The 27,899-nt window shown below is 43.2% G+C and overlaps 1 protein-coding gene across 8 annotated transcripts in view; it reads right to left on the bottom strand.

Annotated features, from left to right (window-relative positions):
• The window catches only part of stau2 (staufen double-stranded RNA binding protein 2), an 83,747-nt gene that overhangs the window by 9,350 nt on the left and 46,498 nt on the right, over positions 1-27,899 (bottom strand). For all 8 annotated transcript variants that reach the window (XM_080049894.1, XM_080049897.1, XM_080049895.1 and 5 more), the window contains 2 exons: positions 26,801-27,150; positions 16,670-16,783 (listed from right to left, as the gene is read on the bottom strand). In XM_080049894.1, coding sequence (XP_079906020.1) covers positions 16,670-16,783; positions 26,801-27,150 — 464 coding nt within the window. The remainder of the gene's footprint in view (positions 1-16,669; positions 16,784-26,800; positions 27,151-27,899) is intronic.

Genomic DNA, 27,899 nt, shown 5'->3' with positions numbered 1-27,899 from the left:
TAGTACTTCATATGTGCCACTTCACTTCTTGTGAATCAATGTAGCAACTGTGAATGTTTTACAGCTAAATAAACATCGCTATGAGGATATCTATTTGATTTCTGCATACTTCTCAGCCATGTGTGCATGCTGCCACATTTTAGCGATCAGAATCCCTACAGTGAATACTGCATATTCTTTTGTGTGTCTCCCAGGCCCAAGATGAGCACTGAAGGCTGCTTTAGTGGGTAACGGTCAAGGGGCTCCCCAGGGGAGCAAGCCTTTGCTGACATGGGAAGCCATAAATAAGGGCCCAGGGCGCAGTGCCATGTCATGCGTCATTTGGACCAGAGGCCTGCTTTATCCCCCTCCCATCACCGAACTACTGAGGATGGCACCTCCTAGGGCGTAACACAAAACATATGGGCAGAGGGCGAGAGGCAGAAGCACCTCAGCATACCATAATCCAGCCTTTTTTAGCAAAGCATTTTTGAGGAAAAGCAGATACAGCCCAAGACAGCCTCTATGATAACACTGTGTTCCATGATCAAACTGTGTCAGGAAACAGTAACATAATCAATGAACTTTGTTATTTATGATGTTATAACGTCACATCACAATCATAGGACAGCAATTAACATTAGGCACGTTTAACTGGCAAGACTATTTGGCATTTATAAGCGAATAATACAATTTGGTTTGTAACACCTTACATAATATTATGTATATTGTCAGTAGAAATAAGAACATTTTATTCATTTTCTGACCAAAAAGAGAAAGTGACACACTTTCCTCTTTCTTTTATTTATTTTTTTAAATCGAGAATGTAGACGATGAGACATTTTCATTGAGAAAGAAGTCTGCACCCACACAAATCTATCCTTGTATTGCAAAGTTATTCCAAGGTTTCTGATGAATCAGTGACTGAATACAGCATTAGATGAGACATAGGGCATGAAGAATGCATTAGTGATGGAAGTACTGCTTGTGAATACATTGGGTAAGAACAAAACTGCCTCAAGGCCAGTGACTCACCAACCTGACTACTGGCTACATTTCTCCCAGAAAAGAAAAGCCCTTGAATTTCCATCAACTAATGCCCCCACTCCCCCACCATACACAAACACAACTGGTGTAATGAGAAACACTCTAGGTCAGTGATTCCCAACCCCCGGCCGGTGTTGGTCCGTGGACCCGTTAGAACCAGGCCTTGAAATATTTTCCGAATGTATATCGTTTTTAGTGTGTGTTTAATTTTCAAACCTGTGCACAGTGTGATGGTGGGTTGTGGAGAGGCTGTCCATAGTACAGAGATGCATGCAATTTTCACTTTCTTTCTCCAAGTGAGGAAAAAATAATATTTTCAGTTTGAATAATCCGTATGCCAATCGGATATCACTACTAAGGTATCAATACCTTTTGAAAATGGGAGATTTGTGCAATTTTGACTAATATATGACAAGCACTATTTTCTAAAAAAGGCTCAGAATTTATTTCTGAAAGGTGTGTTGATTCTAGGTCTAGAGTTTCATGAGGCTGATTTCTATGTTCTGAAGGCCGGTCAAGTAAAGTGTAATATTGTTGCCTTTGTTGACATCTACTGCATAATATGCAATTCAATAAAATTGTAAATTAAACATGGTGTAAAAAATAAACAGCCATACGTTTAAAAATGTGTACAAAATGCTATGCTGCATATTAAAATTCAGGCTTTAAAATTGGCAACCGGGACCTGGATTTGTTTTAAATGACTATGCCGGTCCTTGGAACAAAAGAGGGTTCATCCAACAAACCATAACGTTTTTATTCACAATATATGCTTTGCTTGTATAACTGACAAACACAAACTAAGGTGCTTCACAAATGAGAAGCCATCAAATGGCGTAATGAAGATACACTTCCTGGGCTAATAGAAATGTCATGGTGGAAACAGCCATCTGTTACTTTCCTGTATTGCCAATGTCTCCATCGGTTCCCCCAGTGACTCTTAAGCAGTGTTACATCACCTTTTCTCCACCTGCAAAGATCCACCTTTTTATGCCAGAGGGAAAGGCTTCTATAATCCTGGACAATTGGACTCAAATTGCCCTGGGGAGGTACGAAAAGCTGTGGGAAGAAAAGCCAGCCTTCAGGCACTCGCTCTCTTATCTGTGGAGAGATAGTGATCGGTCTCAAGGGGCATCCCATGGCTCTTTGCTTTTCTCCCTTTGCTTTCCACTTGTCTCTTTGTGTCAGAGATCGACCACATGATCCTTTTAACTGCCCTGCCTTGGCAATTTTCATTGTCCTACATTTAAAAATTAACAAAAAAAAATCACACTGATTTCTTAAAAAAGAAGAGTTAAAGATTTAGAAGAAAAATTTCTTTTCAATCCGCAGCACAGTCATGGGCTGCTGACACCAGAAGTAGAATTTAAAGCTCCCATATTATACACTTTTCGGTTCTATTATACACCATATTATATGGTCTTAGTGGTCCCTAATACGTTTTTCTTTAATTGTTTGCTGAAAAAACTTTCAGATAATTTATTGTACTATGCTGATGTTCAGCTAATCTCAAGATGGCCTATTTTTTAAAAAGAGCTGCAGCTCCCCTCGTAAATATACAATCTTTGAGCTCCCCCCGCCCCCTGTCCGGAAGCGAAGCCAGATACGCCTCGCCCTCTGTCTGTTTGTAAACAATGATGACGTATTTGCTGATATCACAGTTAGGTTTAGCCTACCCATGAGAAGAACCAAGTCTAGTGCTAACGCACTTTGAACAGTTTGACATGACCTATCCTTGTCTACATGAAAGACTATGTTCATACAGATGCACTGACAGCCACACGCTAATGGAAACGGCATGTTCACAATAAAAACGCTGCAAAAGATGGTGGCTACTGCGAAGTTAGCTCGGGAGCTAGCTCCTAACAATACCACTAAAATCAGTGAAAAAATTATCTTCAAAGTCAGACTTCTTCTATATACATTCCAATCCTTTGTCCTGTTAAAAACGAGGCATTTCCAGACTGGTGTGGGGAATAGAAATATGTTTTTATGAGCAAAAGCTGAATGCTTGTCCCAAAGCTAATAGCTATACACCAGTCAGGAAAAAAAAAAACAATAAAAACATTTATTTCAGTTTCACTGTTTGAAAAAAAGCACAAGTAGCTTCCTATCCGTTGTGTTATTAAAAACGAGGCTGCTGTGGTTAAGATAAATTAGTGGATTATGCAACATTCATCATGCTTTGCCATACTACAGGCATCTTGTCGCTTAGCAACAAGCAAACAACATGGGGGTGAAGGAATATTTTTCGAGAGGATCTCGGGGCCGTGGACCAATAAGAAATAGGGGGGTGGACTGCACGGTGGAAGCTTCTGGCTTCCCAGTTTTTGACGTCAGAAACGGGGAGAATTCTGACTGGAGTATATTGGGGGGAGAGGTAGAGGGTTTCAGAAAAGGGGAGAGTGAGAAAAGGAGAGAGCTTTCTTTTTTTGATACTTTGGCAGTCTGTAGGCACACCGTAGACCCATAATTATGTTCAAAAACATCGGAAAAGTGCATTTGCACAATATGGGAGCTTTAAGGCTCTAAACACTTCTCCACCGTTCACATTATAATAAACTTGCAGTGGGCCACGTCCATCGCTAGTGAGGATACAAGCCTGGAATGTTAACAGCCCTTATGTAAATATTGCATGGATCTAATCATCTCTTTATCATTGGGGAAGCTAAAATACAGCTTGTATTAAACTAGTTCTAAACATTTAAGAGATAAGTCCGATTGATCATTGGAGGTGCAACTTCGCTCTACACAGTACATATCAAAACTTCCTGTGTGATGCTGTGTGAACAATGAATGATTGTTGATTTCAGAAAAAAACATTAGTCATCATGATGCCCCAATCCCTACATCAGAAAAATATGGGGGAAGGGAGGTTCAGATGCTGTAAATCCATCACATAAGCACTTTGTATGAAGCGTACTGATCCCTTTAAACCAACAATAAGGGTGACAAGATTTACAGACAAGACTAATAGGTGTGGAAAGGCAAAAAAGATGGAACTTCAGGATGTAGTATATGAAGGGGTTAAGATAAAAGGTGAGGGGAGAGGGGCTAAGTGTCTCACTGTGACAGCCGCCAGCTGCATGCAATAATCCCCAACTCCGCATCTCGAGCTCTTTATATTTTCCTGTCAGACAGCCGTGTGAATAAGAGAGTGGATGTCTGCTGGACGCTGGCATCCGGTAACAAGAGAGGACACACAGTCAGACAGCGTTTTACACCTTCTTCCCCTCGTCTTTTCCGCCTTGTAGCTCCCTCAGCTCCTTCCTGCATTGACTTTGATTCACTTCGTACACACAAGGGACACGCCTGTAAAACCTGTTGCAATGTTCTATAATTTGCAATGGATCCCCACAACGCCTGTGACTGTTTGTCATTACCCAGCATGCTCGCTGGGCCTTTAAGATGTGGATGGACATTTTGTCTTCTAGCTAAATCCTGGGGAAACAGCGACTGGGCCTGCAACTCAGTGTTGCGGGGGTCGATTAAGGCCCATCTTGCCTGAGGGAGCCCCTATAGTGTTATGAAAACCAGCTTGTGTTCCTATAGCAACTGGCAGGGTGTGCTGCAGAGACATATTATGTATAAGGAATGTTTACTGAAAACAATAAATTCCAATATGCTTATATCAAGATGCAGCCCTTGCTGGTTAAGGCTCCTCCAACCAGGCTGGTTTTCTGATGAATACGTCCAGGGGCCACACTAACTAGCCAAAGATGGAAAGTGATGGGGGAAGGGGGGGTGGGTGTAATGTAATGCACACTGAAAGCATATGTATGTATGTAAAAAAAGAAAAAGAAAAGAAAAAGGCCATTACAGAGTGAGCCACGCCTGTCACAGAGTGTTCATAAACAACAAGAATCAATCCTAACAGGAACAAAGCCATGTTATGGATTCAGTCAGGAAAAACAGAATGGCTGACGTGATGAGCAGAAACATATTGATGTATGCACGCAAAATTAAAGCAGCACGCCATGATCTTCTCCAAAGTTGGATCGCAAAGGGAATTAAATAAGTCATGTATGCAAGATAAGACACAAAATCAGACTCCACTTAAATGTCATGGAGTAGGGAAACAAGATTGCATTAGAATTAAATGGTTGTTCTAACTTTCCATTTTCCCAGAATGGTATATCTTTCCTTGAAGTGTCGAAATTGTTTAAAACATTTTTTTTTCAGAAATGTTTTTAATAAATATGCAAATGTCGCATTAAAATTGAATTGCATATCTAAATCATTATGCTTACATTTACCTCCCTTTAAAAAAAAACTAAAATCTAGATGTTGGATAAAGCCAGGGTTTAATATAAATCTTCATCACCTTTTTACAACTTATTAGTGTCCAAAGTTTCAACTAAACATATTCAAATACATAAAAAATACTATGTACAGGTCTTAAAAACGCCGTTTCCGCACGTTTTATAGAAGAAAGTGTATCATAAATCAGACAATTAACAACATATGAACAGATCCTTCAGTAATAACCTTCAGAAAGATTAAGGAAAGTTTAGTTGGTGTGGTTCAGAGTATTGATTTATTTTTTTAAATGGCTGTATAGGAGAAATACAGTCCCAAAATTAGACAAGCTATAGTAAAAAACAAACAGCAAAAAACCCTAAATTAACATTTTGCTGTATTAGTATGAAAGAATACATATTATGAGGCAAATTAACCAATTATCTCAAAATTGACCAGTGCTTGACAAGACGATGATTTGGCCTGCTGTGTAAGTGCTACAGTTTTCCTGCAGTAGCACAGCACAGGGGCTAGAACCCATTATTTGTCAGTGAGGCAGTGATTTTATCCACTAAAGGAGAGCGAGTAGTTAATCCTCTGCTGGATTTTTACGAGCCACCTCACACATTTTTACAGCACAGCAAACAGACAGTAAACACCAGGTAGGCACTGAGCTTTAACACGTGATTAAGACACAGTTAATTAGATTGCGGACAGTAAAACTGTGAGGGGAATCGTAAAAAAAAAAGGAGGGAGCTGATGCAGGCCTGAGCGAGGGATCAGGTACAAACCAAGCAGACATTTAAGTCGGGGCACCGCAGGTCGCTGACAAATGACCGAGCTTGGGTTTCTCATTTCTGCTGCCTCCTCTGTGGTTGAAAATGTAAATAGCAGACTTTCTATGGTAAAAAAAAAGCCCCCCTTCACACATGAGCCCCCTCATGTCTACCATCCATCCATCCCTCCATTCTTCTTTTCCCTCTGCTTCTATGCAGTAGTTGGTCCAATGAAACAGGGGTCAGGGTACTAATGGAGGACCTCATGGCCTTGTGTGCCTCTGGATACAGCCCCCCCCCCCCCACTACGTCCAGTCCCTGCTCTCTTATAAATCAAGCAGGCTTCATTGAGAGTGGCAGTTCCTCTGATGTCCTAGCCATGTCTCATTTCAAAGTCCTGCTGAAGGCTCACACGGTTCCACGTTTATTCGCATGGGCACAGGGGAGGTGTGTGTGTGTGTGTGTGTGTGGGGGGGGGGGGGGGGGGAGTGCGAGACTCGGAGAAAGAAAGACAGACATAGAAACAGACAGGAGATGTGTCGCAGGAAAAGGGGGCCTCTAAAACAAATGTTTATTTAGTAACTATGCCGCATTATATGTCCATGCATTAGACCGCTCACTTGAAAGCATGGCCAATAAATCACAACATTTTGGGAAAGTCATTATAACATTACTCTAAGACAGTGTGTGTGTGTGTGTGTGTGTGTGTGTGTGTGTGCGCGCGCGCACACACACATGTGAAAGTAGTGTAGATAAATTGCCTTCCCTCTGTTGCACATATGCAGTTAACATGCAAAGTACCTATAGAAGTGCAATCAAAACATAATCTCCCTCCCTTCATGGTAAATTGAGGTGTGTGTTGTAAGGAAGGTTGAATGATCATCAGGATAATGACGTTCTGAAGTTTCCTTTAGTCTGCGCACACATAGCAAAGCCAGATGATTTACACATGGATTTAGAATAAATGGTTTCCTGACTACAGGTTTTGTTGTTACATACACACAGTCCTCTTACATACATCGTCTGAATGATGCTGAGAGAATCCAATCAAAACCAGTTACATATATAGACACTCTCAAGGCATACAAAGGGGAAGAAAACAATAGATTTTTCTGGCTGAAAGAAGACAATGTCGTGCAGGGACAATATTGGGAATCCTCAAATAGGCATACCCCATATGGAAATACTGTAGCTAGCCAGCAAACAAAGTCAATAATTAACATGTTATCAAATTATTCTTATTTATTATTATAGGGGAAGGGGTGTGCAAGTCAGAGAGTAGAGGAGAGAGCTCGGCTGTCAAAGACATGCAAAAGAAAAGAGTTAATCTCCCATAAAAGAAAATGAAATTGCTACGATCAACAAGTTTCACTTGCCACTGTGATGTCTCTCCCTCTCATTTAGGTAGTGACAGTGTGGTTTGCTTAATCTTTCCTTATCTCCTTTAAATGCAAAGGGTTGGGATGAATTAGCATGTCAAACAGAACACAAGCTGTCGCTTGTGACTGTATTTACAGAGGAGGTTTGGAAGATCATGAAGATACTGTTGTGATACACACACACCCCCACAGATACACACGTGCACACACACACACACACACACTGTTTATTTTAACCGCAGGAGTGTGTGACACCTTAGTCGTAACTGGTGTTAACCCCCGACGTGGCTGTTGTTTTGAGTGTTTCAAAATGTCTGCTGTTTGAGGCCTGAGAATGCGTTAACATCCAGATGAGAGGAAGGTGTTGGTTGTAGCAGGGAGAGGGGCAAGGAGGAGAAGCGGGGGTCTCAGACAGACAGAAAAACATTCCCTAGTCGCTACGCTCATCTCCATAACTCAGTGCACAGCCACTGAGCACTGAGCCTAACATGGGACGTTAACGGCCCTATTCCCACCACTGTGAGCGTCGCTACCTGCTGGTGAACACTAAGGGTCATTTAGGACCTGATTCATGAAGGAAAAGGCTCATCTTCTCGCCTCGTGGCTGTGGTTAGGGGGTAACATGAATCACTTGTAGTCATTTTAACAGCTTTGGACCTGTCAGCAAAATCTGAGTGATGCCTGTAATTTCAGAAAGACACACTGTATTCAAAATGTGTATGATGGAAATCAAAAACAACTTTCACAAACAAATAGCAACTAAGCATCTCGACGATCGGATTTCATTAAGTCAGTGAAACAACAAAAGAGTCTAATTACAACCAACAATACAGGTCATTGTGCAATTTGTGTGTGTGTGTGTGTGTTTATGTATATGTGTGGTTGTTTTTATGCCTGTAAGGTGTGCCTGCAATTACTGTCACTGTGTGATTTGCTTTGGAGCGCTCAATGATGATTAATACTAAGAAGTTCTTAACCGCAAGTCATGTGTCGCATATCAAGTTAAAGGGCTTTTTAAAATCCACAGCTTTTCCACAGAAAGTTGCACAACAAAAGGTTGATGCATTGTGCAACCCTGAAATGAAGTGTGATAAGACTGAAAGCATCAGTGTCCGTTTGGTGTCCCCCGATTTATCTGTGTTCTAGGCTAGGATGGGGGCCGAAAGAACTGTTGCACAGGAGCTAGGGTATCTTTAAACACATCACCATAACAACTTTCAGAAGACTTTCAGAGTATATCCTAAACTCACCTTCATAGCTTGAACCTCCCAAAAAATACCACAGTCCTCCACTGCAGTATGGTTTGTATATTAGGATACATACAATGCAATACAACAGGGAACCGTAAAACAGTTTGCATAATGCTGATTATGAAACAAAGGAGACAAGTTAACCTTTGAGGAGTGAATGCCTAACTGTGTTGGCGTTAGAAAAGGTGTTTTCTCCACAGGTGACATATTTCACACGTTGTCACTTGGAGATGGCAAAGCAGAGGGAATAGATTAAATACGGGGTTCCTTATCTTGGGGACCTTTTCAGCAAGGCAAACTATCACTCAGTATCAAATGACATTAAGTTAATGAGCCGAAGCTACAAAGGGCGATAGGTAGGGAATTAGCAGCCTGACATGCTTACGTCTCCCACGGGGTGGGAGGGGAAGGGGTGATGAGCGAGGAGTGGTGTGATTGGTTGAGAGGCCCCCTTTGTTGTGTCAATTTATCATTTATTCATATATATGTATAATTTACTTGTGTATTCAACATGACATACTGTATGTCTTTGATTGAGTGTACATGTAGGCAGAGGTCAGCTGCTGGTCATGAGGGCTACGGAACAAAGAAACTGATAGGACAGCTTATAGCCAAGAAGGATAATAAAGGTTAGAACCAATTGACCATAAGGACAGCTGATGCTCATGTGGGATGAGAAAAGACCAACTAGGGGGTTAATGAATAGACTTGACCGACTTAGCGGACTGGTTTGACATAAAGTCTGAATACTTGTGCTTGGTCAGACCTGCCAACCTGTCACATGGTGAAGGAGCTCTGACCCAGCTGTGTAATATATCTTGTGTATTCTGTGTGTTATTTTTCCTTTTGGTTTTCATTAAATATGACAAAGACAACTAGCTGATTTATTTGTTAATTTCTTAAGGAAATCAAATTGCCTCGACACCTTCCTCCACGCCAAATTTGTGTGTGTGGGAAATCACACAAGCACAGCGCCTAACAGCACTAAAGGTTGCAAAGGACACTGCTAAAACATCTTGCTCCTCTTAGCATGGATGTGATAATGAATGTAACACCTTTGGTCGCCTTAAAGCAATCACCAAGGTCTGACAGCTCCCAGAGACAAAACCGGAGTGTGAAAAATTAATTGATATGGACATAAATATAGATAATACTTAAAGAAATATTTCCCTTCATTACTTCTAATCCACTTTTGTCCTTAACAAAAAACTAGTTATATACAAAAAAAAACTAAATATGTGTATGTTCAGGACAGGTCTTTAAGTGTATCATGTTCTCAATTCAGCTTTCAGAAAGATACTCCAGGTTATGGAATCTTTTCTAAATTGGCAGGTAAGGTAACACTATATTTCATGCTCACCATATATTTGAGGGTCTGACAATTTACCAGTGTCAAATTACCTACTAGCACATAGTTTACAAACACATGCCAACCGCCTGGAGCACAGATGCAGGCATCTGCAGTTTTTGTTTTCAGAAGGCAGAACAGAAGTTATCATGTGTTATCGTCTAGAAGGCCTGTGCTTGTGGGTAAATACTGTTCCTATTGTGAGGAGCCTGCCCAGCCTATCCATCAAAAATGAGTTACTTTCTTCAATGAAGAAGAGCAAAACTGGGTGATGCATATCTCTGTTCATTCAAGCTCAAGGTACTTCACACATTCTTAAAACCCAAACATGACACGAGAGACATGCAAAACATTGCTAACCCTCTTGAAATATTGTCTGCACAGGAGGTGAATGTCAAGGTAAATTCACACTGATTATGTAACATGACACAACGCCAGCTGCTTGTTGCATTGTGTTAAAGGGTAAATTCATGGACACACAGTGTGATCCGTCAAATGGGGACTATTTCTTTGATTGTGTTCCAGGGATAATCCTCGATAAGGAAAATGACTTCCTTATTATTTGACATTTTCAGCAATCAGTTTTATTGGCCAAGTAAATACACATTTTTACAAAGTGTGTGTGCTAACTGCCATATAAGTTAGAAGTAAATAAGGCTCAGTGTTTGCATACGTGCGTGACAGCGCCTGTGTGTTCTTTTCCATACCATGTCAACTCTTAATAGACATGCTAATGTTCCAAGGGGCCACTTGGAGCTATCAGCACATCCCCTTAATGGGCAAGTTCATGTTTATTCTCTCTCCACTCACTGCTTCGGCTGGTGTGCAAAGAGAAAAAAAAAAGAAAAGAAAAAAGATCTCAACTTCTATCTCCCATTTTCTCATTCCCCCGTCCTCATCAATCTATCGTATCTCTCCACTCAGTCAATTTCCCTCCAGTTCCTCCTGTTCAGTGCTCTCTCTCCATCTCGGGAATCATTTACCCCCTCTTCCTCCTCCTCCATCATTCTTTCACTGCTCCTCTCCTCTCCCGTCACACTCCTAATCTCCTGCTCTGAAAGGTGTTTCCTGAGGAGGGTCGGTGGGAAGATAGGCGGGAGGGTGATGGATGGCTTTGTGGATGCTTCACTTGGGTCCTCTCTCCTGGGTTTGGGGTAAGGGAAGCAGTTGGGAGTCAGGGTACAAGGTCTGACAGTTGGGGAGTGGGTGGTTGGAGGTGGTGTTGGGGAAAGATGCAAGGTACAAGCTCCCTTCAAGAGGTGGTGTTGAAGAACAGGACCAGGGAGGTCTCTGTGACTGCTCCCCCTCTCTGCTGCTCTTTAATGTGAGCTCATTATGGTCAAGAATGAGAGCTCGACAAACACATGTCTCCTGCTGCAAACACTTATTATATTTTAAATGATTTTCCGTTGACTTTGTCACCGAACCGTGGATGGAAGTAGTTTTACAGAGTCCAGGCTGTGTATTTTTCTTTTTAAAGCGGACACACAGTATGGACAGTTAGCAGATTGTGAGGAGATATTCCCTGACTTTTTCAACAAGTGCTCTCCAGAATAGCTGACTTCACCTTTAATATTACATGCCTGATTTTAAATTTGGCTCAAAATGGTGTCAATGGATACAAGTAGTTCCCAACAAGTAGTTATATGTTGAACATATTTCATTTTAACAGGCATACGATCTGCAGTCACCATCCTATAACAGATCTCCATTGCACTAAGGGAGCATATGCATCATATTTTCCTCTTAAACTGGCAACATGAATTTACCGCCCTACCTACTGAGCTACTGAGTTAAAATAACTTAACTTTGTCTGATATTTTTATCCATAACCATTTGTGTCTTACTTTATGATAAATAAATAATTGCCATGTTATGTCCAAGATAGGTTTTGGGATTTTTCTTCAGATACACAAACGTGTCTTCAGGTGGGTGTTCAGGGTGATAAAAAGTACAGACGGCTGTCCATCAACTCACACAAACCTTAAGTCTGAGTTCGAAAGTCGTCTTAATGAAGTCTGCCTGCTTTAGTTAACTAAATGTAATGTTTTAAACACCACCAAAGTGAAGGTCTTCAATGTAGTCAAAAACCTTGCTTTGTTCACACAGGCTCCACATTCATTGAACACCTTCAGGGCCCATTATAAATGCAGATTAGGTGCCGCTCCCGTGTTTGCTCCACATACAAGTGATTTAGGATACGTCCAGGTGCTGTGTTTGGTTACACAACACTGGCACATAAAGAGGGAGACAGACGAAGACGGATAGGAAGGGAGGAGAGGTTGTCCCGACAGCTGCCTGCCTGGTTGGGTAACACTCCTGCCGGACCCCCTGAGAGGAGCCCAGCCTTGGGTAACGTCTGTGCCCCCAGTCGGGAAGGAAGACTTCAAACATGAGGCCCCGTGCAAAACCTCCACCCCTCTGCAGCTCTCTCTCCTGCTGTTCCAATGAGCTCCATGGGGGATCTCTGAAGACCATCCCAGCAGTCACCACGCCATGAATCAGTCCCGTCTTATCCCCTTGCAGCCACCACGCTCTCAGATACGTTTTTTTTACTCCTTATCGTCAACTAGCCAAATAAGTGAAGAAAGAAATGTGGGCAAAACACAGATAAATAAACGCATTAGAACTTTGTCTTCATTATCTCTGTCCTACAGCACTGTTTCTTTAATCTTTGTTTACTCATCGCAAATTCTGCTGGTGGTAAAAAACACCCACACCAGAGACAAGGTCAGATGCCCAATTCATTTCAGCACAATTGTCACAATTGATTCCAAACATTTTTGTTTCTGTATGTGAGGATTGGTGTAAACTGATGGCAGGGTTATCTGTGTGTGTTTGGGAATCTGGGATAAGTTTACAGAAACAGTCCAGAGAGAAAGCAAGCAAGAAAGTGAACAAATGGTGTTTTGGTAAGGCAATATCAGCATTGTGTAAGGGGAATCTATCCAATTTAATGAAGCCTGTCCATATATATCTATAGCTTTCTTACAAACTACAAGAGAAGAGGTAAAAAGAGACCTGGGCAGGCCTGGCGCAATAACAAAACGGAAGTTCAGAAAAATAGAATCAAAAGTAGGTCTCATTATCTGAAAGCATGTCTAAAACACATTTTAATCCTAAAACTATGTTCCAACATGCCAAGTCAAATCAGTCAAAATGTGCTCTTGCTGCAGGAAACCCAGCCACAGCTGACAATCTGGGAGACAGGGCCCCGGGGTCTAGGGTGGCTCAGCTGAGGACATTACTGCACGCAAAGCCACCACACACACGCGCGTGTGTGTGGTGGCGCACGCACGCACACGCACACACACACACAAACACAAACACACACACACACACACACACACACACAGAGCGAGAGAGTGGCAGACAACAGTCACCCTGTCATCTTCGATTGCGGGCCGCTCATGTTGGACCAGCGACACCTCACACACAGCTCAGTGGGCCTCGGCCCCCCTGGTGTCCCACTGCCGCCACAGAGGGACTGCCAGAGACTTACTTCAGCTCTGCAGAACAAACACAGAAATCAGCGTGTCTAGAAAAAAAAAAGTCTAAATATATACCGGTGCCATGGCCTCCAATTCGGTCTTGTAACTGACATACATCAATTAAGCGAGCGTGGGTTTAACTGAGCAAAAACCTGAGAGAGTTTGAGCAGACGGCAAGGCTGGAAGTTTGTGGCCACAAAGAAGCTCACGGTTGTATGTTCATCGGCGCTTCAAACAAGAGGTCAGCCAAAAATAAACCTGCGGCTCCACATTGGAACTGAGAGCATGAGTAATGCTTTACATGTACTGAACACAGGGTTACAAATATTGTTTTCACAGTGTTTTTGTTTACACAAAAAGGCAAGGCTATATATATATATATATATATATATATATATATATATTCTTTTTCTATTCATCCCTCTGCTATAGGATTCAACATACTGCGACCTAAGGCTAGAACTGTCGCCAAAATGTATTTACAGCTAAAATAAAGAACGTGTTGACAAACATCTTTGGCTGCAGGCGACGTAGCAGCAGAAGATGTGAAGCCAAATATGCTCACATGTGTTTGGCAGATGGCAAAGAGTAGATGGCACATAAGGTCAGAAAGAGCACTCAGCTGTATATCTCTCACACATACAGGCCCTCCAGGAATGTCTACGCAAGGCCACAGATTATGGCACCTTAGCAGTGTTCCTGCATAGCTGCTTCTGTGTATATGTGTTGGCACTTGTTGATAGAAAGCAGACCTTTAATAAAAATATATATACTGACAACACTTCTGCTCTCGATGATTAATGTTTACTGTCCAACAGAAGGCAGTACCAAGGTAATTGATTCTCCTTAAGTCTTTACATCTGATCTTGCATAAAACACAAATGCTCACAAAAACAGCACACAGCTGACAACGTTAACTGGCAACATGACGATGTGTACCAGGGGCCCATTGCATTTAGCTCCTATGTTTTAAATGTATCCTGGGGCCCCTGTTCAAACTTGACAAACAAACCAATAGCTAGTGCAGTCCATCCCGGGGCAGAGAAAGAGAATGTAGCACTTTTGAACCAAAGAATCAACGTGTCGGCCATCCCTTGAAGCATTATGTAATTTTCAGTCATGTATCCATAACCGCAGCCCATATTCCTACGCATCTTTCCTTCATACATCACGGGCGGAGAGCGTTGGCGAGGATTTCCCTTTGGCAGCCGATCTTTATCAATTGCCCTGGGCCGGCCGATATAAACCCCCATGACAGCTCAGATAACACAGCAGGAAGTTCCCCCAGAGATGTTTAATGAAACACACAAGAGTCACCACACGTTACTGTAGTATTTGAGAGTGTACAGCATCAGAGACTTGCTCCAGGAAAGCGTAATAAAAAAAAAATGTTTATCACCTCGCCAAGAATTCCCTCGCTCCATCTCATCTGATGTACAATGTCTAATTACACAGATGGAAGTGGAAGGTGTGTGTTTCTGTGCACAAGTGCCATGGGCCAACATGTGGCACGGGAAAACACATGGATCTCCAGTAAGCTATTAATTGGCAACTCAAGAGACATCGATTTGAATGTGTGCAACAGGATGCCCCGAGATTCTCCATCACACACACAAGGGAACCTACTCTAATGATTTACAGGTAACTCTACGGGTCTGATCAGTAAGTCAACAAGAGTCCCATCCCCTACAGCCGCCACCGTCGGTGTCCACGCACCATCGTCCAGCCCAATGTGTGACGCCCGCAGGACTACTTTGTTCAATAAGTGTTTGGGTTTGGGGGGGAGGGGGGGGCGGCCGAGGTTGACCCCGTTATTGTTAGGTGCTCCCTTTGTGGTCGCACTCCTCACTGTACTGAGAAGAGGAAAAGAAAGGCCTTCTCTAACAGTCGGTCATGCCCCAGTGCTTCTGGCAATAACAGGTCCCGAGGACGCAGACCTGCCTGGCCTATATTGGGCTTGGCTCTCAGCTAGCGGTGGCGGCACTAGCCCCCTGTCAGCTGTCCCATTCAAGGGCCCCGGTCGGCCCTTTATTAAAGCTTTGATGGCTGCTGAATAAAGGGGCGTCCCATGTTTAGATGATAGAATGTAAGCAACTGGTTTTCTGCTTGGGCAACACGAGACAAAGAGCCTCCTTCTGAATACGGGGAGTATGGGAGAGTGAGTGAGTGAGAAAACCAGAGAGGGAGGGAGCAAGGAAAGAGGGGTAATGCCGCCTAGTTGTGGAGGTGCTCTATTGGATTTGAGGACGGGGATTACTTTGATTGATTGAAAATCATAGCGAACTGGCGGCTGGTGTGCGGGTGGAACGGAGGGATTATTATCACAGGTGGTTCTGATGCTCTGGTGATTAATACCAATCCCGCAGAGCCAGAGCTGCTCTGTTATTTAGAGAGGGAGACACACACCTCACAATATGCCCTATATACTACACTACATGCTACACTTGACTGACCCAGGATAAGCAAACCTAAAGGAGCAGATCCCGCCTGAGAGTAGCGGCCTTTATTGGCTTGTCACAGACGTATAAGCCTCACTTTACTGTACGCTGCAGTATATTGTAGCATTAGTTTAGTTATTGAAAGCTTTTTAATGTACCACTCTCAATTCTGTTTAAGTTTGAGAACAAATGTATTTATAGTTTTTACTCAAATGTCTTGGCCAGTAGATATTATCAGACCACTTCACCTGCATATAGATGAATGGCTAATATGACATTTTTGCCAAATATTACAGTGAAAAAGTTACCCACCCCAGCTTTAAGTATCAATTCCATAGGTCTCAAAACCTTTTGTTCGGGCTATACTAAAAAGATTACAGTTGTCTTCTATTTACTACCCAAGTGTCCATCCATCATGTCTTCTAATTACTATCCATCATAATTGAATGTATGATACAAATCTATGACTACAATAACTTCTAAAGTCTCCCATTTACCAGTGCATCAATGTTGGTGCTGGTGTTACATGGTGTCATGTTACTTGTTTGAAACTTGAGCTTTTGAAAATGTGTGCTTCGTGGACATATAAACCTGTAATGTAATTCTTTACAAGCAGCAACAGTGAATTTGACTGGTGTGACACTCATTCTCCGTTGACATGCAAAGACATGCACACGCACACACACATGCACACGCACACACAAGCACAGTCACAAACGTACCTGGTCATGGCTGGCTTGGAGGGTGCTCCCGGTGCCGTGGAAAGTCATTAGCACAGGGGAGAGGGTCAGATAGGTCACAAAATCCTTACCACTCTGTGCATCGCTGTACTGCACCTGGAGAAGAGGGCAAAGGTTAGCAAACTGAGTTACTCCACAAGTTAATACAGGAAAATATCATTCAAAGCCCGACAGCCTAGCAAACTGTAGGATCTCAAGTATTTAGTGGGAAGTGGTTGGCTTGAGAGTAAATCTTGCATGTCTAATTGCAAACCACAGAGCACTTGTGGACAATTACCCCACACCGTACAGAGATGGCAATGGCGGGGAACGAATTGGGGAGGGAGGGGTGGGGGGGGGCATCCGAGGGGGTGGCAATGACATCACTGGTGACCCCTCATCATGGCGAGGTTAACTATGCCGGCATTCCTAAATGCTTTGCAATCAGGACTATTATGACATGATGCTCCGCTGGGACAGTCTGCTCCTCAGATCCAAGGGCTTTGGCAATAGTGGCTGCTTGTCTGCCCTACTTCTCACTGGTGCCTCAGTCCGTGCACACGCGTGTACGTGCATGTCAACGTCTGTGTAGATGTGCACCTGTTTGTCAGGCCTACTTATGCCCGGGACAGCTGCAGGCATCCCGACAAATTGCACAAGTAACCAAGAGGAGAGAGAGAGAAGAGAAACATCTAACTGATGCTGGGGGGACAAAGGAGAGAAGGAAGGGAAGAGAATATCACTGATGCTTTTTACACGTGTCGATGAGCAATCAAAACAAGTCAGACAGCAGGTGTGGAAGAAAGTAGCTATGATCAAAACAGAGCCTCTAGCTACTTCAGTACAAGTGGACTGCAGTTGAAACTCCTCAGATAAGTCAGGCATCATAAAAAAGGAATATTTCTTGGTTTCTGACCCACGATGAGTGGAATTTGTTCCAGCCATGAGTGACAAATTAATTTACATACTTTTTGTAGCCTAATGTATAATTCTTATAACAGCAAATGTGGTAGAAGGATGTGTTGAACGCATTTTGATGTCAGTATCTGTTGAATTTATATACAATGCCGGGTGTTGTCTCTGCATATTTTTGTTGGCTGAGCTTTTTGTTATTACATTCTTTTAATCAACAGAAAACATGGACCACAATGGAAGAAGTGTGTGTATCCCAGTGTGTGTTTAACTTTCCTCATCCTATACGGCTTACAGCTTTCTTGGCTCCATGTTCTGAACCTGTGTGTGCGCATGTGCACATGCATACACATACACACAGCTGTATATGATCTGTGACTGAAACCTTCCAGAGCAAGGTGTGTGTGTCTCTCTGAATGAGTTACGATCGAATGTGGAAAAGTGTGTGTGTGTGTGTGTGTGTGTGTGTGTGTGTGTGTGTGTGTCCAGGCAGCCAGACACACGGATGTCTGCCCATTAAGGCACAGACCCATCATAGCGTACGCAAACACATGGAGATATGAACATGCGCTTGCAGAGAAACGCATGTTGAGTACAGTACATGAGTCGACGCACACGTACTGACGTGCATGTGTACACACACCACCTGCTGGTGTGTAGATGGGCCCACAGTGATAAATTGTGGAATGCTATCTGTTATGTGTATGAATGATGAATGTAGTAAAGTGAGCCATGGAAAAAGCCTTCTCTGACAAGTTAATCTCTAATAAATTCTCCAGACACCGACATTAAGAAGAGAGAGAGAGGGGAGAAAAAAAACAGAGGGGAGGGTCTTTTTTAGGGTTAAGAATATAATTGTTTGGTAAAAAGAATCCTATTTCAGAAGTTTGTAAAATGTATGAATGAGCACAAAAATGTAGTTTCTTCCATAATCTTTTGATATTAACCTGTGTGTGAAAAATACAGGACTGTGATTGTTCTTTAGGGGGTGAACACAAAGATATGAATCTTTGTGTGTGTGTGTGTGTATGTGTGTGTGTGTGTGTGTGTGTGTGTGTGTGTGTGTGTGTGTGTGTGTGTGTGTGTGTGTGTGTGTGTGTGTGTGTGTGTGTGTGTGTGTGTGTGTGTGTGTGTGTGTGTGTGTGTATGTAACTGCCTAGCGTGCTGGTTCATTTAGGCATCATATAGGCCTTTCACACCGCCGCAAAATCGGAGCTAGTTCTGGGCTTGTTCGGAGTTAGAGCCAGTGTTTTGGTTTCACACCGCCAGAGAGCCTGCTCCGGGCCGTAAAAACCGGGGGAACTCATACCCCAGGATTGAGCAGGGTTTGATAAGAACTGCTTGCGCGAACGGTTGGGGGAGGGATTATCCTGACCAACCAGAGCAACTCAAACCTCATGCCCGCCATATTTAAAAACACCGCTACTACGAGACGTAAACATAACATAATTACCGAACGTAGCGATCAAATTGACCGGCGAGAATACGCTGTATGGGTCCTGTTTGCTTAAGAAAGCAAAGCGAGAGCCAACAAGTGTAAAAATAAGACGTATTCGCCGCTGTTGTTGTGCTTAAAGCTAGCGGTAGCTTTAGCGTTAGCCACAAGAGCAGCGGCGTCGGGTGACGTACACACACGTTTACAGTGACGTCATGACGTTGCTCTCTTGCCGCCTCCATGGCTGTCTCCGGTCGATGTGAAACCAACCGGTTCATAACTGGGATAAGGCTGTAACCAGTTTTGAACTGACCCCAACACCAGCCTGGAACTGACTCTTGGTTCATTTTGGTGTGAAAGGCCTAATAGAGGCCTGTGGTTAGGGGCCTGTGATGTATGGTGTAATCACACTGTCTGATCGCCGGGCACTTCGCTGCGTTCATCTATTGCAAGCTGTCAGGACTCCAGCTGAGGGTGAGGCCCTTCGATGGCGCTGGAGGAAACAGACGCTGGCTCTCTCAGTCGCTGATTGTAAAGAGATATATGCTCAGATGGATCAAATTTCTAATACTCTTCCAACTTCTCCCATTGTCTGCGAGTGTGTATGCACGCAAGTATGTATGTTCAGTTGTTGGAAAATACCATGTACCTAATGAAGTATCTTTTGCCGTGAGGGGGGCAAAAATCGGGAGGAGCCTAACAAAAGTTAAAGCTTGTGTAAGGAAAATAAACAATGGAAGTTCCCTTTTAGTCAGGAGGAAACTGATTACATACATTGATTGATTCAATTTAGCATCAACAAATTCATTTAGTATCAGCAAATAACATGACTTTGTGATCCATGAATTGATTGAGCTTTCGTTTACTCTTTAGGGATGGCATTAAGGGTCTGTCCACCGCTTTGTTGCAGACTGAAATATCTCAACAGCTATTGGATGGATTGCCATGGAAACTTAGTGATCTCCTGACTTCCCCTCAAACGCCAACATGAGGTTAACATTTGTGGTTTAGAGTGCGGAAATTTAATTTTAATTTTTTCTCCCTCATCCTCAAATAGATCTTGAGCAGGGTCTGGAAAAACTATTGTTCTAAGCCACGAATGCCCATTGACACATTGTATGCGATATTGGATCATATAAATAAACACGACTGGCTCGAGCCATCTGCCAAATTCGAGGGAAACCGGCAAATTTGTCCGATCACCAAAAGTCACCAGGAGGTCTTACCTCCTTGGTGGCTTGTTGATAACATAGTCAAAGTTCCTGATTACTTCGGGGATTTTCCAGCAACTCTGACCTTCAGGCAGGAAAGACAGTTTCCTGATGTGCAAGCATCAAAGAACTTGATGGCATCATCTCTTTTGGCGGAAACTGAAATAACGAGCATCTTAAAAACAAACCGTCTATTCTCCGAGCCGGGGACGTCTGTTTTGAGTGCCTGTTTGTATGCATCTGTGAGTGCATGCATTCTAAACAGGCCTAACGAATCATCCCAGGTCCCAACTCAGAAAACAGCCTTTAATCCACTTCCTTAAGAGACAAAGGAGAAGGAGAGTTACGCAAGGCCTGCGATTGATCGGCGGCACTAATGTGGAACGACCTCTGACATCTGGCTTCTAAAGATGGATGGCTCCTCTTCAAATGCTCCTCTTTATCCGAACAACCCGAAATATGCGAAAACTTTAAAAAAAGAGCAATCGCAGGCATACCACTGATGCATCCATGTTCAAATGTATGTGAAGTGCACCAACACAAACATAAAAAAAATGAAGGGGGATGTATAAATGCAGGCAAAATACATGCATAAATACACAATGGACATGGATGCAAGTGCCCATATCATTAGGACACTGTTACATAATGCTGTCAAGGTAACCACAAAAAACAAATACTTATTAGGCTTGCTGTCATGTTACATCAGTTAGAATCACAGCAGGACTAGGAGTTTGATTCCAGACTAAGCCGAGCGCAGGCTGCAGCGAGTCAAAGAGCACGGAAATAACTTTGATTATACTAAAATAAACAAGCGCTCTCAGCTGAGGAATGCTGTCATTGTCGGTGAGAAGCAATTAGAGGTCCACGACGAGCCACTTCAGAGAGAACATCGGGGGTCAAGAGTGTTTAAAGCGCACTGTTAAGATACCTTTCACTTCTCCTAATGGCAGGAAGTTAAGGGCAAACAAAAGCTGCTACTCTCAAAACGTTTGACAGCACTAACGAATCACAGAGAAAAGTCTTAAGGCAACTAGACAACACAACTTCCAAGTTCTGAGGAGGGCCAGTTCATTATCGAGAAATTGGTTCACCAAAATAGATTTCCTCAAAGGCTATAGTGTTGAGAAGAACTATTCTGAGTGATCAGAAAAACAAACTATTTAGTATTCTAATGCAAACCAGAAAATATTTCAGGGATTTTATTGTATTTATACACCCAACGGTTAAACTGGTGGTAGTGGTTACTTGCTGCTATCTAAGATCTGTTGATGTTTTAACATTTTTGATGTAGATACTTCAAGCATTGCTGTCATCATCCGTTTGTTTCTTCAAGGGTTCGAAATAGATGTGGATGTTTCATAGATACGTTTCGATTTTATGCCAGTCTTGGTGAATTTACCTAGCATTGGCCAGTTCCGGGCTTAGTGTTATTGTACATATGATGAAGGGAACTGGCTTGATTTCAAACAAAGTGCCAGTGCTTGCACACAGCTGCTATCAATGCCTAGCTTTTTGACTAAAGAATTTAAGATCGATGAATACTATCAAAATAAACAGAACTTAAGCAAGTACAAAAAATAAAACATTAACAAAAAAAGATGATGCTGCATATTCAAATTTGCAATATGCTGTGCTGGCAATTGAGGGTATATGATTTAAAGGTTTGCAAATGGGCTTAATTGTGGTATAAAAACATCATCACTCAGTTGTGCCAAACACACACACACACACACACACACACACACACACACACACACACACACACACACAGAGGGCCACCATGCAAGCAGAGAGACTGTGCGCCGAGCCAGCGCAGCATTAATGGTCTGATTTATACCACCGACACAACTTGTTTTCGAAGATCGCTCTTCACACAAATATGCCGCGGAGCGCAGATGGAAGCCATCACCCTGCCGCGGAAATCAAACGTGATGGGATTAGCCATCCCAAAATGTATTTTCTAACGCAAATCCCAGAGTAAACAGAGAGCAGAGGAATGAGACGATGACAAGGAAGTTGGAAACAAACTGTTAGGAGTCTTTGAACATTAGGACCAGATCAGGCGTTTGATGTTGATACAGAGAGATGAGAGTCAGCAATGGAGCTCAGGAAGGGAGGGGGGGAAAAGAAAAAAATGAAAAGATTGAGCAGGGGAAAGAGAGGGGTAGAAACTGCCATGGCAGGGTAAAAGGTGTAGTCGGCACCATTTGAAGTGGTTTCTCTACACGGCCAAAGAAAGAAGCGGGGGGAGAGAGAGAGAGAGAACAAACAACTTAAAGTGTGAGAAATCCTGGGAACTGTACTGAATTGATTTCAACACAAGCCACCCGCCAAGGATAGTGTTTTTATTAACATGGGATTTCCAACATAGAAGTTCCAGCACAGCGAAGAGTACAAGCCCTCCCCGTCTCCCTCAATCCATCTCCCAGAGTTAAGCCTGTCGCAGCTAGATAACATAATTCGTTGGATGGCTATCTCTCCTGTGTTATTGCGTATGGATTTAGCAGATGGACAGTTCAGATGGGTATAGTAGATACAACTCAAGTCTTCCAGACACAACCTGGAATGTTGTAGTACACTATGCTGATCTTTGATCCCTATAGGAGGATATTGGCAATTTTCAAAAAGCTGCAATATCCGGTGTCACTGAGTTAACATCTGAGATCATGTGATTAGTAATTTTTTTTCCACAGTGCGCCCCTTATTTTCATACAAAGTGGATGTGAGAGATCCAACTATGCATACCTCTATATATGTTGAAATTATACAAACTAATCCATCAGGTTATGCATTCTTGCAGGACATCAACATCTCTACAGGCTAGTTATAAACTCTGCTACAATAGGCAAAGTGGTACGCTTATTTTTTCCGATTGCAAAACCTCAAGAGGGATGTAATTTTATAATTCATGCTGGACAAGGTTCTGCATTCACTGTACCTGGCAATTACTTGCTGTATTAAGCTCAGTGGAAATCATGAGATGCTTTCTTACTTTTCTGTGTCATATTGCTTGTATGCGCTTTTAGCAAGAGTCTTAAACCATTGTGTTACGGTTACATTAGTTAAGCACTTTAGCTATGAATTCAAAGTGACAACCCCGGTTCTGTTGCTTGCAGTCACAGTTCATTGAACCGACTACTCGTTTGTGTGCGTGCTTGCGTGTGTGTTGCTTCAGAGCAGAGCATGATTTGTAGCTCAAGTGCTATACAGATGTAAACAAATTAGGTCCACTCATCAAAAACATAACATCTGATAAAAGAATATGATGCAAAAACGGAAGGCTGAAAATGTATTTTTATCATTAAAAGGGAATATACGTAGTCAGACCAGGCCGCACACCTGTCCACCACTGATGTTACCGGGAACAGAATACACACCTTCCTGTCTCAGTAGTTATTCACAGGTATAGGTCAAAAAAGAAAAGCAGCATATGATATCACACACACATACGCGTACACACATACGCGTACACACATACGCGTACACACATACGCGTACACACATACGCGTACACACACACACACACACACACACACACACACACACACACACACACACACACACACACACACACACACACACACACACACACACACACACACACACACACACACACACACACACACACACACACACACACACACACACACACACACACACACACACACACACACACACGTCCTTCATCCATACTACCTTTCTATCTGCCCCCCCTTTCACTCCCCTCCTCTTCATTAACTCGCTTCACCACAACATCACTCCAAGTCTGCCAGTCCACATTCAGACATGGCCAAACAGAGAAAACTGTTCTGATAATCACTCCAGTTTTCGAAGAACAGAGCACATTGTTGGAAATAAAGTGCATGCAACAGCTGTGAAGAAATTATGGGGGGGGGGAATCATTAGATTTCCGTCAATCATTGATCCACTTTATAAAAATCTCCTCCTCGCTTTCAAAATGGAGGTAACAGTTAATAATCTGAAGTGGTGGCAGTCTGCGATGACTGTATTAAATAATGTGATGGCAGAGTAAATGGGCAGCTGGTGACTGCAATGCTGGGGTCAAACCCCTCAACTATGGGAAATTGTGGAGAGTTTGCCAATTTGCTGAAGCATAAGGGAAGAAACAAGAACAGGGGAGGACCAGGTGATTATGATAGAGAAGGCTAATAAGCAAAAAATAATCAAGCAAAGACAGAGATAAATGGGCAGAGAGAAAATGGAGAATCTGTTTCGTGGCTCTTACTCAGTGCTTCATCTTCAGTCCATGTGTTGTCTATTACCTCCCGCTTCTTTGTTTCTGCCCTACTTCCAGCGCACATACCCACCGTGCCAACAACACGCCAGCCAAATTAATAGGAAATACACACACACACGCGCACACACACACACACACACACAAACACACTGGGGTAAGTGCCAGCATCCTTGCTCCAAGCTGGCGTGAGTACAACACACTGCTTATCCAGTCAGAGCTTCCACCAGAGGCTATTTTCCAATCAAATCAAAAGAAGGGCTTAGCAGGTAGGCCCGGGCCTTTGTCTGTGGAGCTGGATGGATGAAACAGACACTATGAGAATGTCCTCAGTGCTTATTTAGTTTGCCTTAATCCAGTGTTGTCCAGTCACTGTAATCCGCTCACTTTGATAGCATAATTACATTACAAAAACAAAGCAACTAATCAGACAAGGAGATTATTATCAAATTACAAAAAAAAAAAAAATCTAACAGTGGATCTGAGTGGTTTGTTGGCAAGTGTGGTTGAGAGAAAACCGCCCCCCCCCCCAAACAAAGCGGCACATTACGTGTTCAGTGGAAAAGCAGACAAGTGCATTTTTTGGCAAAAACATTTTCAAATCTGTGGTGGTTTAGCCCACAGAAACGCATAAGAATACATAAGCCTTAGAAAGTCTGCCGAACATGGCTTTGTATGCAACCAGAGGTTCTAATTACAAACCCACATGATATGAAACATTCCCTCAATAGGACACATATTGTCCGCATGTCTCAATTACAGCCTGATTTCCTCGCTTAAGAAAACGCACACACACACACTCACCCACACACAAGGATATATGCACGTACAACGACGCTTGTGAGCGTATTTACTCAGATTGATACATGTACTCCTATTTATGTGAAGTGGAATATGTTTTGGGCAGTATGAGAACGACGAGGGTTTAAACTTTACACACAGGCTTAGCCCAACTCTTCCATTTTCACTAAACAGAACCTGCTGTGTGCTTGTGTGCGTGCGTGTGCGTGTGTGTGTGTGTGTGTGTGTGTGTGTGTGTGTGTGTGTGTGTGTGTGTGTGTGCGTGTGTGCGCATATGTACAAGTGTGTTTGGGCTTGGCTAGGCAGCAGAGCTCTCTCAGGTTACACACACACAGGAAGGCTCAGAGCAATAACAAAGGCCTTTCAAAGGAACCCTCAGCAGGTTAAGATAAAATGTTTTCGCTCAAACTGATAAAAAGCATCTGCAGCTTAAATGAACAGGCGCTGGTATCAGTGGCACCGCAGATCGGACCACTGATTAATACAGACACTGGGGCAGCCTCTCTTTGCGCGCAAAAGACTTACACTGAGTGTTGAGCGTTTGTTTCTTGCTCTGTGTGCATCCAGTTAATGACAGAAGCACCTGTGAGATGTAGCTCCAGCTCTGCATCCACATCCTGCCAATAATGTCCACAGTTAGAAAACCCAAAGCGGAAACTGAACAGGCAAAGTTCCACTCTCTAGACTCTTCTAGGACCCCTTTAGGTCCTATTGGAGCACCACTCTCATTCCTCTCTCCTTTTTGGACAGGCTTTTCCAAAGCGCTTTCATTTTGCACAACCTCCACCTCACATCACCTGCAACTGTGCATGTTTGTGTGTGTGATTTGATACAGGAAGCCTGTGTCTCCTATGTGGAGAGGTGTTGTGCTGTGTGTGCGTGGCTGTGTTTTTGTGCAAGTTTTCTTCTTTATTACCATCACAGATTTGCCAGATATACATTCTTATTTAGAGCAATGGCCGAGGGGGAGAAGGAGAAGGGCCAGAGAGAGTGTGTGTGTGTGTGTGTGTGTGTGTGTGTGTGTGTGTGTGTTTGTGTGTGTGTATGGTATGCATGGACACGCGAACATCTGTGCATACTGTACAACTGTACCACAGTGTTTACCAAGTTCTAAATTATGACTTTTATTACCTAATTGATGGCAGTTAAAATTAAATACATGCCCGCATTCCACAAGGGAAATAGATGTGAAATTAGAAACAATTGCATACGGAGGCCATGGAAGAAACAAAGCACCGACATGGTGCAATTTGCAAGACTGAACTACTTAACAGGAAATTCTTTTTTATTACAACCAGAGTATCACTTTCCTTATTTTAGCTATCACTATGATCAGTTGTGTTAACTGTTGTTCACCAAAGTAACTGCATCTAGTAACCACAGCGATTATCTTGGTTGTAAAATGAATTTTTTTTTTCCTAAAGAATCAGATTGTATGATAGTGGAATTCATTTCTGACCTTGCACTGGATCTACAGGCACCCTTGAAGTAGCATGTCCCCCCCACTAGCATCTCACCTGGAAGCCCTGGATGCGAGCCAGGTAGTCCAGCTGCTGTGCAGGCTGCACAGAGGCAAGGCCCGAGTTCTTGCCCTTCATGGGCAGGGAGGCGTCGGCCGTGGGAGTCTGGCCGTTGAGCAGCAGCTCCCTGGCCATGGTGGCCGTGGGGCTGGGTGAGGGGGCCGAGCCGCTGTAGTACGGAGGTTGTCCTGGGGGCAGCGGGGCAGAGCAGTGCCCTAGGTCTTTGGATGTCATGTAGTTCCCTCCGCTGTTGCTGCTACCAGGGCCCGGAGCGTTGCCCCCTTGCTTTCTGCTGGCCTCCATCTCCTGGTACACATCAGGGCTGAGGTGGAGCAGACCCTTCTGGGCTGGAAGGGTGATGAGGGGGAGGAGAAAAGGAAGAAAATAAGGGTTGGTTGCATCGATAAATTGAAATACACGTGAAGAGAAGTGGAGGTGGACGAGTAGATAAGAGATGGAAGGGACATAAATAGTTTTAAAGAATGGGTGAGGTCATGCGTTGTATAAAAGGAGCAGAGAGGGACACATGTGGGAGATCGGAGGAGAGAGAGAAAATAAAGAAAAAAGGTTATTATGGCTCTCATCAACCTTTGAAATATTTTGCAGTCACTACCAGACAATGCCAGGGTGTGTTTTGTGTGTGTGTGACTGTGTGTGTGTCTAAACCTGGCCATTTGTGTGTATGTGTGTGAGCGTGTGTTGGCTTTCCAAACTGGCATTCCAACACCAAACGTAGATGACAGTTTCATGTGGTTTGGCACTTCCGAGCACTATCAAAGTGTCTGCTGGGAAACACACACACACACACACACACACACACACACACACACACACACACACACACACACACACACACACACACACCCACACCCACACACAGCCTCTTTCTTTCTCCCGCTCAAACACAAACACACAAACGAAGCATCCACCAATATTAACAGAGTGCCGATGACTTCATCGTTGATGGGAAACAGCGCCATCAGCCAACCGGCATCCTGCTTCACTTATAACGTCTCTTCAAAAACGCAGGGCCCAACAGCACCGAGGTTCTTGTCAGAATATTTACGTGGCGGAAAACGTCCAGAGCGATTCTTTT

The sequence above is a fragment of the Ammodytes marinus genome (genome assembly GCF_949987685.1).
Source record: "Ammodytes marinus genome assembly, chromosome: 21".
In the NCBI taxonomy this organism is placed as follows: Eukaryota; Metazoa; Chordata; class Actinopteri; order Uranoscopiformes; family Ammodytidae; genus Ammodytes; species Ammodytes marinus.
The sequence above is the reverse complement of the archived record's forward strand: the minus strand, read 5'-3'. Positions and strand labels throughout refer to the sequence as shown.